The 12,529-nt window shown below is 38.5% G+C and overlaps 2 protein-coding genes across 2 annotated transcripts in view; one reads left to right on the top strand and one right to left on the bottom strand.

The window, feature by feature from the left end:
- The first annotated feature begins 2,149 nt into the window (after nt 1–2,149).
- LOC145486384 (vitamin K epoxide reductase complex subunit 1-like protein 1) overlaps nt 2,150–12,529 on the top strand; it is a 15,560-nt gene continuing 5,180 nt past the window's right edge. The window contains exons 1-4 of the mRNA XM_081465033.1: nt 2,150–2,883; nt 2,991–3,197; nt 5,311–5,420; nt 11,473–12,529. The exon at nt 11,473–12,529 is cut by the window's right edge and continues 5,180 nt beyond it. Of these exons, the coding sequence (XP_081321159.1) occupies nt 3,019–3,197; nt 5,311–5,420; nt 11,473–11,657 (474 nt within the window). The 5' untranslated portion in view covers nt 2,150–2,883; nt 2,991–3,018 and the 3' untranslated portion in view covers nt 11,658–12,529. The remainder of the gene's footprint in view (nt 2,884–2,990; nt 3,198–5,310; nt 5,421–11,472) is intronic.
- On the bottom strand, nt 8,529–11,466 carry LOC145486390 (uncharacterized). Its single transcript, XM_081465040.1, has 2 exons — nt 10,155–11,466; nt 8,529–9,877 (listed from the first exon to the last, which is right to left on the bottom strand). Exon 2 carries the CDS (start codon nt 9,116–9,118, stop codon nt 8,792–8,794), a length of 327 nt encoding a protein of 108 aa, XP_081321166.1. The 5' UTR covers nt 9,119–9,877; nt 10,155–11,466; the 3' UTR covers nt 8,529–8,791.

The following is a 12,529-nucleotide window of genomic DNA, read 5'->3' as shown; positions in this document are numbered from 1 at the left end:
TAAACAAAGAGCTGTTTGCATAATTAAAGTGTATGGGGTTATACGGAAATCTTGCCGAAGTTTTTTCTCGCGCGCGGCGGACGGAAATACTTCGCTTCGCTTCGGCGGCCGAAGGCCGCCGGCACAAGCAGCGAAGCCGCGAGAAAAACCTCTGGTACAGAAGTAAGTAAGAACGGTATTATTCACCGTTCTCGTCGAACTTTGATCAATTTTATTGGATAACATTTAAACTAATCACAGCGAGCATCTCCCACTGTGATCACATGAACTGGCACGTGGGGACAACACATTCGCGTGACATGACAGATCTGGTCTGCGGGACTAAAAACTACGTTATGACCGTTATACTCCCGTGAAAAAAGTTCCTAATTCGAAGTCTTCACTGTCGTGCCGTTTATTTGACGCTAACGTTGTGTGTAATGGTGGATATTACAGCCTTGTACCTGAAAATGTTAAACAACTGAAACTCTTTGAAAGAATCTCGACCTTTTTCACTGCCGAGGACGACTCACCCTGGGTAACAATCTGTCCGTCGGGCCGCGTATTCTTTGTAAGACGTGCTACCGACAGATCCAAAAATTCGAAGCGACTGTCAAAGAAGTCGCAAATTTAAACTGAGAATATTACAAAAAGAATCTTGTCTGTTGGAAAGGAGAAGCTACAAACGGTAAAAATAGGTATTCTAAATGCTGTTCCAGCTCGTCTGGTACACCGGCGTCGGGAGCATTGTGTAGTTCAACACAGAGTCCAGGAATTAATTGAAATAACAACGATTTCCCGAATCCCGTTGGCAAAACCGTCAAAACATTCTTGCTGCGAAAAAATTCGCGATTCCATCCCTTTCTCGGCGCTTTAAAAGTTGTCAACACCGTCGAACGTTTTGAGGAACTTTTGTTAAGGCTTTGACTAGATCTTGATCCTTCACAAACCTTACAACGCGCGAACAAACCTCAACCTCAAAATCCGCCAGCCACGATCATCACGTCACTCAACGACACATTACGGGCTCACATTCTCTATTATTAGAAACCAATCACCGTGATTAGAAAACCCTTGGGAGGGCGTTAGGAGCCAATTAGCTTTCTAGTCCAGATTCTTGACTAGACAGATTTTAAGTGGCTTGTCATTGGCTCGGCGCTGTCAAAGAAATCGCGCTCTGCTCCAGAGGTTTTTCGCGCGGGTCACAATAGGGACATGACCGACACCGGAAACCGCGCAAGAGAAACCTCTGGCACCCAGGGTACTTACCATACTATTGTTGGCAAGAAATAAATTGGATTTTAAATAAACACCCCCTCGTATAAACGCCGCCCTCAAATCACGAAATATTTAATAAACGGAGCGTTTAATCGAGTAAATACGGTACTCACATTTCATAAAGAACTGATATTATATTAATTAATCAATTGCTACAACCTTACTAGCTTTCATCCGTGGAGAAAAATACACACACAACCGTATGCAATAAGGAGCATACGCCGGAGAGATCAGTGTAAAACATAGACTGCGTTCTGCAGGCCAGGGGTAAAACCTGTTGGGGGGCGGGAGGAACTCCCATACATGGGCTATATAAGTTTGTGCCGCAGGATAGGGAAGGGTTTTTGATGTTCTTGATCCTTAAATAGGGTATCATTTTTACCCCTGTTGGCTTTGTGTTCCTGGTGTGGTCCATAGATAGGGTACCTAAATTGTATCAGCTAAAATTGCAGTGTCTAAATGGTCAGCTAAACGAAAACCAAATGATCTGTAAAACTGAACTATTCGCAAACTTCCAAATACGTTACAGAAACGGAATAAAGGTGAACCGCTCTCGCTATTCTTTGTTTATGTTTTTCTCTGGAATATGGTGTGGCCTTTCGTGTTTGTGCCTTAAATTGGATATCAATAAATCATTTGCTTCATCTTTAAATAGAGTCGGGGTTTAAGACCCTTGTCCAAACTCCTATCCAAAATTTACGCAAGGGTATAATGCAGACTACAGACTACACTTTTTACTGAATCGTGTCATCATTTCCATCATTTAGAGCTGACCGTAAACAGGCTAACTCGACCGTTTAATATCGTTGAAGCTAACCAGATTGCAGACTTTCACAAAGATTAGCCTTTGATTAGCCTGAAAAACCCTTTTTATGGTTAGCACGGGATAATGGATTATATACTTGAAAAGTATGTAGTTTGCAGTCTGCATTTTACTTTTGGTCTGCATTTTTCCCGCTGTCTCCAGTCTGCAGCCCGTAATCTGCAGTTGCATTCTTTATTTTACACTGACCATATGCTGGAATATCTAATCACGTTATAAAAAATAAATCTTTGTTCCACTTTTTATGTGCACTGGTAACTTATTTCTTTTTGTAGCCCAAACTAACAAGCATCAAGGTAAGCCAATTGCTCACTCTGCCTCTATAGCATTGTATACTGACCTCTTAATTTTTACCTTTTCCGAACCGATACATGAGTTGTGCACATCATCCTTGAGCCCAGCGGTCCTGTATGTAAGTCACATTACAACATCTACAGGCCATCAGGGAAACAATCGGACAGAAACCTGTTCAGACATCCGTTTAAGTGTTATTTGCCAGCTCCTATAATAAGCAAAAGCCTTTGTGCCAAAAGTCCATGCCAGCTCATTTTCTTTCCTTTCCTCGAGCTCCCATTCGCAGCCGAGTGGAGTCTAAGTCCAATATTCACCCCAGATTTCCTCTCAGGCGTAGTCAAGATGGCCGACTGAGGAGAAGCAGAGTATCCGGCCGTTCGCTGTCATTTGATTAATATGTGTAGAGCTTTTATTTTCAGTGTACTACTTCGAACTGAACTAGATCAGAAGCTTCGAGTTTGTGTCAAGGAGCTTTTGAGTGTTCTCACTAGCGCAAGTTCTGTTTAATGGTATTTTTTTCCGTTTTTGTTATATATAAGCTTATATTTACATGTAAAGTTAGCACGTTTGTTTGTTTTTAGACTCACCTTATTGTAGCACTTGTTCTTTTCCGTAGCCGTTCTGTAGATCAAAATAAATTCAAGATGGTTCAAGACGCTTTACTGTTTTCTGAATCCTCTGACCACGTGTTGTTTTGTGGACTTGGGATTCTAGTATCTGCGTATGCACTGTATGTCGAGACGAGAAAACACAGAGACAATACATACAAGGCTGCCTGCGATCTTGGTGAGAATATGAGCTGTTCACGAGTTCTCACATCTAGGTAAGTGAAGCTGCTGGATACAAATTTTATTATTTTGAACATACAATACTTTTTCAAATATATGGCTAGTTTGTGGTCAAGATAGACGAGATCATTGGAAAAATATGAAGATATTTTAGACAGCTAATCAATGGGATAAAGGGACTACGCTATAGAGAGGATATTTGAGCGTTAATCCATTTGCGTATTAATGTTAAAAAAGGAAGTCATTGTTGAAGAGAGAACTCTTCATCTTTACTCAAAAACATTTTCTTAAAATATATATTTTGAAAAAGTTGTCACACATACAGTACATAATGATGTAACATTTAAAAAACTCACTTAATATGAAATCCAGTTCTGCTTTATATCACAACAAGAAGCATATAATGACGATACGGACTAATAGTAGTAATCAAAGGTTAGAGCAGTGCGTTCATGTGCGTACTTTGCATGTTTGGTCTTCTTGGTGTAGCCTGCAAACAGGCTCCTGGCAAGGATGGAAGAAAAGTTTTGGTGAACGTGAAACAGAAGAATTTGGAGAGCGAAGTGACTGGGGGCAGGAGCCTGTTTGCAGGCTAACTTGGTGGTGTTCGAATGGCTTGATAGAAAACTAAGTGTGATTGAATAACAGATAATGATCTGCAGGTGAAGTTGAAGCCTGTGGTAAAAGTGTTTTTAATTAATTAAGTATTAACTTGCACTGGACAAAATATTTTCCAGGAAAGGCATTCGAACTGTTGGCGACACTTTTAATTTCAGATGGCCACAGTTTTAACAAGTAAGCTTATTTCTTGAGAAAATAAAGTTTTTACCAACGACCTTGCAAGACAGCACATGCCCAAATGTTTTTAAATTTTGTGTTTTTATTTGTTTACGTTGCTCTAATTTACATCTTGTTGTCACAAATGAATAAGGTGAATTAACCATTCTGACCTTAAAACACGACCTTTTGGCGAGTTACACAACACGGAAAGTTTGTTCTCGACAACCAATTAGGGCCACAACGAATTTGCTCAGCTTCAAATTGGAAAATTTATTTTCTGACCACAGATCTGAGGGTCATCATGGCCAGCTACTGAACTACATGGAGGATTCGTTTTTTTACCACAACTCATGGCTATTTGCCGTCGCCCAGCTACAAAACATTCTTCCCTGATAACGCAGGCTTCATTGCAGACTTTTGAAGGCTAGCTGGTCAAAATTAAACTACATTCAGCTTTACAAAAATCATACACACTTTGAATCTTTATGGCAAATACGTGACTATGTACATGCGCTCATGATGGAATATGCCCCTGCTGTTGGGGGCAAAATCGGCGAGCAAATCTGTAAGAAAAATTCTCGATACAAGCTGGATTAGGATTTCGTTACACTACGTGAACGCAAGAATAGTTTTATTGAATTGATGTGGGCTGGGGAAAATTTGACCAATATATCCAGAAGAATTGACTTCCACAAGTTACTATGTGCTCTAAGTGACATGATTGACTTCTGATATCAACAAACAGGAACACAATTCTTCTGGATTTTCATAATTTGATTTACCCAAGGAGGTGAATTGTGGTGGAGGCGACCATGTGAAAACTTTGCAATGAGCAAGGTTACAACTCAGAAGCAAACTGTTTCCAAACCCATTTGTTTACTCCAAATCAAACCTTAGATTGGGCGGGGAGGGGGAGGGAGAGTATAATTCAACATTGGCTACTTCAAACCCTCTTGGTTAAAACAAAACAAGAACGAATACAAAGGAGATCAAAGATGTTCACTTTGCTCCAAGCAAAAGAAAAGGGCGGGCAATTGCATAAAACTCTTTATTCATGAATCAAATAAACCACTTTGTTATGAATCATTTTTAACTCTGAATGATATATCTGGAAGTATTTAAAAGGGCAAACATATTTATTTAGTTTTTGTAACAAAAGACAGTGTAGAAATTGGTCTCAAATTACTGAAAATGCCTTGCATTCTATCTCCTGCCAGAACTAAGGACTCTCTGGAAACATTAAAAAATATTGAGTAGCGAGTGAGTGACAATGAAGTTGTGAACATTCCAAAAGAGCAATGGGGTTTTGAATGGAAAATGTTGATGTTGTGACATGGAAATGTAATCATAATTTATTTTGTTCTGTAGCTACAGTAAAGGATTCGGAGTAGTGGAGATCTTACTTGGCAAGGAGCACTTTCTGAACATACCAAACTGTATTTTGGGTATAGTGTTCTACTCCATGCAGTTTGTTCTTGGTAAGTGATTTTTATCTGATTTGAAGTATAAAAATGCAATGATCATTAAATGCACCAATACTGAGTAAAAATGACATGACATAAAAATTATGACATGGATAATGAGAACTGTTATCCATTAACTACGTCATATTGATGTTGTAGGTCAATTTGTTCCTTAGGTCAGAATGATTTTAACCTAGTTAAATTTTTTTCTACCTAGGTTAAAGTTTTTAAACCAGACTTTTTTCCACATTGTTTCTTTGGTGGGGGGGAATTGGGGTCACAAAAAAAGAACCACCTATCCCACTTAGAGTTAGCCTGTGTCACAGCGGCCCTCTCTAAAAGAAAAAAATTCAGAGAGAGCCTGTTCCTTGCATAAATTATCCACGCATAAAGACCATTTCAGCTCTCTGCACGTATGATCCTTGCATGAGACAGTTAATGAGCTTTCAATAGCACAGATACAGGATCAGACCAGACACGGAATAATTAATAATTTTGTCAACATAAAATTCTGATTAGGTCCCTTAACCTGACTTTAATAAACTTCAAAATTGACGAATCATCAAGATTTCGCTCAAAAAGTGTAACAAATTTTGATTGTGGTCTTGATGGCCAACTCTTGAAGTATTTGTCATCGCGACCGTTAAAAGGAAAGCATTAGGTTCAACAATTTGCAAACATTAAGCTTCAGTAAACTGCAAATGATTAATCAATCAGTCAAGTCATTTTCCATACATCCCTTGAAAAGTTACATACCTTGAACATGATTAACAACAGAATGCAACACGTGTCTCTCTGATTTTTCTTTCGGGTGTAACACTGGCTACACTCTTATTTAATAACCCTACCCTACCCTGCCAGGATCCCATATCAACCCCCCCAACCCTAACCCACCTCAAGATCTTTTGTTTAATTTTGTACTCACCTAGATTTCAACACATGACCTCTGACTTTGTAGTCTAGCTTCCTCTCCTCTAGGCCACACAAGCAATCGCTGCAAATTTGCTCAAATTTGTTGGTCTGATAAGTCATTGGTCCCAGACTTACCCTTCCCATTTGATTCAAATTAACTTAGATTGAAATCATTCTGACATAAAGTACAAGTTGACCTACACCATAGTTACTCTCACTGGAGATGGTGTGTCAGCCTGTCAACATCTCAATGTACATCATGACTGGGCTAACTGGTCAAAATGTTATGTTCTTTTATTTTCTTTTATTTTTATTTGGAATTGCGAAAAAACTTTGCTTAAAAAATATTTAAGAAATTTTTAAAAATGTTTAAAAAATACACGACGTTTTGACGCTCTCCGACGTCGTTATCAAGTAAAAAAACACAGTATGAATATTTTATAAATAAAAGAAAAACAATAGATATTTAAAAAGAAAGGTAATATAAAAATATGCTTCAAGCTAAACAAAGAATTTAGCACTGATGGAGTCATTTTGAGTGTTGAGGCTAGGTCTCAGTTCTTTGATGAATAGCATTTCGTAAACGAGGCAGTCAAATTTCCCGTGGTGAAGAGCAATTCTACGAAATGCTATTCTTTTTAATGATCTTTAATGATCTTTTAACCGTTTTTAAAAATTTCTTAGATGTTTTTAAGAAAAGTGTTTTCGCAATTTTTTTATAGCTAAATGTTTTAAAAAGTCGCTTCTTTTTTATTTGGAATGCCATAAAAAAGATGCAAAGAAATTATGATATTAGTAGTATGTAAAAAAAAAAATAGAAAAATGGTGAGGGAACGTAATAAAAACCACGGCGCATGTAAACTTAGGTTTCCTCCCAAGAAATACAAGATGACTAAAACTATACATTATTATTGTAAATGACGTATTGACAAGCCATATCTGACTTGTAGTAATGCTAAATGCAAAAAATAGTTTGGCTTTGTGAGCGAAGCATGTATTTTTCACCCTACATGTAATTACACACTGTACATCAATTGGGAGCCTGTTCACTAGCTTACGTTTGTCTTTATTCATATACAGCTGGTATTTGTACAATAATTTGCCAAATATATGGATAGCCTAGTCAGGATAGACAAGAACAGAAGATATTTTAGACATCTAACCTTGGATAAAGGAGTAAAATCCTAGGTTGAGCAGCCAAACCAATTTTCACGACACTCTAACTTGTATGCAAATAATAATTTAGAAGTCAAATACTCAGATTATTTATAAAGTAACTTAGTTCCGCGTGCTAATAACGAGTTTCACATACGTGTATGATCGCTATTCAGATTATGAAACTGACGCCCAAGTGCTATATAAATCGACAAGGGCTTATACATCATAAGGGCTTATGCTCCGTATAAAACTTTGTGGAGTAGCCCCTTTAGGGTACGTTCATAGTTTTTTCCCCTAAACCTTTGATTTTTAGCTGGCTGGTTAGGAAACTAAAGTTGAGATTACTTGGAACATTTTTGACAAAGACCATTCACAAAACAGCCATTTTAGCAGAATAATTATAGTGGAAAAAATGTGATTACCTTATGTTATGGCGGGCGGTTGGTTGCTCATGTTGGCTGGGACTTTTCGATTGCAACGCGCGCGAAGCGACTGAGGGGCAGAGAAAATGCGAGTACGCGCAATACAGCGAGTAGGAGATCACTTGTGCACAGAAAAGACAAAAAATAGGACAATTTGAGTGACAGCAGAAGAATGATATACGACGAAATGAATTATTTATGAATATGAGCTAATGTGGTACACTGGCTGCCGAAGTTGCGGGCCCTTTAAGACCCCACAGTAATACTTTATTATCGACATGGTTTACAAGCTCTTGAAGCGGTTGGTAAGGGTGTTCTTGCGTTCAAAGTGTCAGAGCATTACTGGTATGAGCCATTGGTCCGTAAACTACTGCAAAATATAAACAAACGTTCTGCGTTGTGGCGAGTATGTATGTGTTATTTGCCGGCCGGAAGGTCCGCACTGTGAAAAACTATGCCCAAGATTTTGGGATTCAAAAAACGATAAAAAAGAGAAAGAATTTACAAAATGAATTAGCGTAACTTTAGTGCATTCAGATGTCCAGCACGCTTTTATATTTTAACATTTAACAGTAAATACAAAGAAATGTGTCGTCGAATATAATTCCAATCATGTAAGCGAAAAAATAAACTGCTCAAGTTTACTGTTTTCCACTTCTAGTCACGTGCAAGAGTAAACAAAAAAACACCCAGAATGATTGCATAACTTTACAGCATATTGAGTACGCTGATTTTACATTTCGATTTTTTTTTTTTTACTGAGACTAAAACTAGTCAAGTCAGTATTTTTAAATTTCAAAATACCCAATTCATTATGGAATATAGTTAACTGGTCAATTCTATATACTCAGCAGTTCAAATACAGTACAATACATAGGGCTGTCTCAATGGTCATTACTTGCTATCCGCGAACTTTCTTCGTTCATGCATAATTAAAGCAAAGTCCAGTGGCTTGAAGATGTCTTCATAGATCAGAGCAAGCTGTTCGTCATTTAGTGTTTTAGCGGCAGGAGTGAGTCTATCTTCGCATATTACCCGCTCGCAGTGTTTGATTGGTTCAAGCTCCTTCACTGCTACCAGGTTCGGCTCTCGTTCCTGCTCGCTGGTCTCCTCTGTCACAGGCTGGTTGATTTTAAGTGATTTCTGTTTTTCCTGCCTTTCCAATTCCTGGAAAATTGCTAGCATATTTGGGAAATCTTCTACGTTGATGATCACACTCATGGCGTAAGTTTTCTCGGGTTTGAATTTTCGAGAAATGGTTCGCCTATCGTCAACTGAGGAAAAAGTGATTCAAAATGTTGGATATACCTCCCTTATTACAGGGGTAAAACCATTTTACAAGTTTGATGAACATTTCATTTCTCCTTACACAATGGATATATTGTCAACCAATGAGGTAAACAGAATTGAAAAATGCATCAACTGTTGAGAGGTGACGTCAGAGGAAAAAGTATTTGGTTTCTAAAAGGGTATTTATACCATGACGTTATATTAACTTATTCGCTTACGTGTCGCCCTTTCTCTTGACGCCATTGACTTTTACAGTGACGTTATTGACTTCTACCGTGACGTTGACGACTATACACAACTAACAACATCAGCACATACACTGTGTACTTTATTATCATTTTCACGATCAATTGATTACGAAATAAAACTTTATAACAACATATCAAGTAAAATTACGTAGCTGTAAAGCTAATCAATCAAGCAGTGTAAACAATGTGATATTTAACGGTATAAGGAAGGTCGGCAATAACGAGATGAAAAATCGTCACGATTACAAACCTTGCTAACGTCAGAGAAGGAAACATTTACAAAAGATGACATTTGGGAGAGACATTTCATTGAAATTTAGCACCTGCACTGGCGTCATAGATATGGCAACGCTGCTACTGTAATTTTGTCGATTAAACGTTTGACCTTTACTTATTTTCTATTCTGGCTCAGCAATCATTGTTAAAATAAGCCAAGATGTTTCTTTTCATCATTTTTGACACGCCGTTTGACCGAGCGAACGTTCGGCCAGTACGGCTCAGTCTCGGTTTGAGATATTTCCGTAAAGACCTTACTCTCGGGTAATAAGTAGTTGGTAGAAAGTCTTTCACTGGTTGCAGTCTGCTTGCTTTAGCAATACAGCGTGACAGGAACATGCTTGTTTACTGATAGCATCTTCACAGCCATGGCATTATATCTTACGGTTATGATCTGCTTGATTGGAGGAATGAAAATCCGCGCGTCACATGACAATCTGCACATGACAAACATTTCTGAAAAAGGCGCAGAGAAATGTGTTAAAACCCAGATTTTCATTCCGCGGATTTTCATTCCTCCAATCAAACAGAACTGAAAAAAGCCAAAAATAAATCATAACCTTGTCGAGCGTCAAAGATATGATGCACAGTGGCTGTGAAGATGTTATCAGTAAACAAGGATATCCCTCTCACAGTGTATTAAAATAACTGTATTTATTATACGTTTAGCCCTGTGAGCGGACAAGATGCATGAACTTGCGCTGTGATTGGCTACCGTGCAGCAAGATGGGGCTATCTTGTCCCTCTCGTGATTCCCCGGTTTGTCGCACAAGTAAAATTGTGTTCTTTTGATAATTCCACATTTCAGTTGTTTGTTCGAGATTGCTGGATAGTGGCCTCCTTTTTTGCATCTCTTTCGATAAACGTAAAAAAATGAACTTGACCAATATCCAGCCATCTTGACCTAACAAACCCGATCAATAAACCATATACAAGCAGTATGTCTTAAAGGAGCCACATCACGGTTTACGCACCTTGAAAAAGGTTTAGCCAAAATGTTTCAAGTTCGTCGTTTACGAGAGACAGTGTTTCATCGGGATGTCCAAACACCGAAAAGAGAGTTGAAAACACGACGCGCAGCGGAGTATTTTTGACGAAATTCGAGGTGTTTGGATAGCCAATGAAACACTGTCTTGAATGTTTGATATATCTTCTCAATCGAAGCAATAACCAAGGAGTAAACGGAAAAGTAAAATCATCAAAATCTATGCTATTAAAGACCGGGTATCCAAACATCCTTCACAATTGTGATTTTCTTTGTTTTAACTTGATGAATTATGAATGAGTTTGAGAAAGTGTGAGTCAATCTTCTCCATCCTTAACCATCCTTGTTCCTTTCTGGTTTATTATTATAGCGTTCGCGCCCCAAATGGTACCCCGGGCAGATTGTTAAAAACTTACTATGAAGTAATCAACTTTTAAGCCAAAAAATAGGGGGTCACCTTGCTGGTTTTCGAGATAAGACGTGTTGAAGGGCATGCGTTTTTAGAGGTTTCCGTTATTTTAAGACGATGTTAAAAAGCTCCATTAGTGAAATTTAGATCAGGTGCACGTGACGTTGCGACACGAATTTCGTGCGCAGAAAGGATGCGCAGTAACAGTGGACGCGAACGTCCTTGTAAGTGCTTTTCTATCGTAGTTAACTATTATTTTCAGGTTTCCTTCAATTGAAAGCTAATTTTGTACTTCGCCAGAATAACTTTGTATAACTCCTTTAATAGGCAACGTCGATATTGAATCATCCTTTGCTTTGTATTTCAGGTATGTTGTGGTTTTCATGGGTTCCGGACATGTTGTTCATGACATCAGTGGTGTCCTGTGTTGGTTCCGCCTATCTTGCCTTTGTACTTTGTTTTGTGTTGAAAGATCTTTGTCTGGTCTGTATAGCGACATATGTGATCAATGGCATGTTAATGTATTTGAATTACCAGAGGTATTATTCGTAAACTAAGACGGCAACCAAGAATGTACGCGGTATCACTGCCATCACCCACAAGAAAAACATGAAATGAACTCCTTGAAACCTGCAGTAGAATGTCAGTCTCATATCCTAAACACGGTCATGTGAATAAATTATTAATCGTCTTAAAAACTAGTTCACCAAGACAAATAGTTGGATCGGGAGCTGTATGTTTGTACGACACGTAAGAAACCTCAAAGATGATTGAGGAAAGGTCGCCTTGTCACCTTACAAACAATAAATGAATGCTTACCTCTGAGGTCTCGCCCACACTACGCCGGAGAAATTTGAAAACCGAGGTTTCACGCTGAAGACGCATCAAATGTTTTCCGTCTACACTACGCCAAAGGGATTTAAAAACGCAACAATCGCCGCCGGTCATTTTGGATTTGTGTTTGAAGAAAACTCCATCAGAGGAATGTCATGATTATCGTGACTAAATCGTTTTCGATTTTCGTCCACAGGAAAACGAAATGCCGGCGTTTTCGAAAAGCTCCGTTTTCGTGACGAATTAGTGTGGACGGTAGGCCTAACCGTAGAAATAAAGATACGTTTTTAAATTTTCCCGCGCAGTCGCGCTATCACGGGGACTGATTTAAGGTGGCTGAACACAGTTTTTGATACCTGTGTTTCACTTGCCTTTTTCTCTAAAACCCTTAATCTCTCGGTCGCCAAAAATGGCAGCAAGCAAGTTAATAACACAAACTTTGGTTTTTTGATGGTTAAGCTGACGTGGGTGCCGTTGCCGGTTTTGTTTATTTGTAGAAAATCTAGTCATTATATTTTCTTGATAATTTGCATGCAACAAACTTGTAACGATTCTCACACGTTAACACCATTTTGCTAATAATTTAACAG

This window comes from Orbicella franksi, chromosome 5, assembly GCF_964199315.1.
Source record: "Orbicella franksi chromosome 5, jaOrbFran1.1, whole genome shotgun sequence".
Classification (NCBI taxonomy): Eukaryota; Metazoa; Cnidaria; class Anthozoa; order Scleractinia; family Merulinidae; genus Orbicella; species Orbicella franksi.
This window is presented reverse-complemented; position numbering and strand designations above follow the sequence as displayed.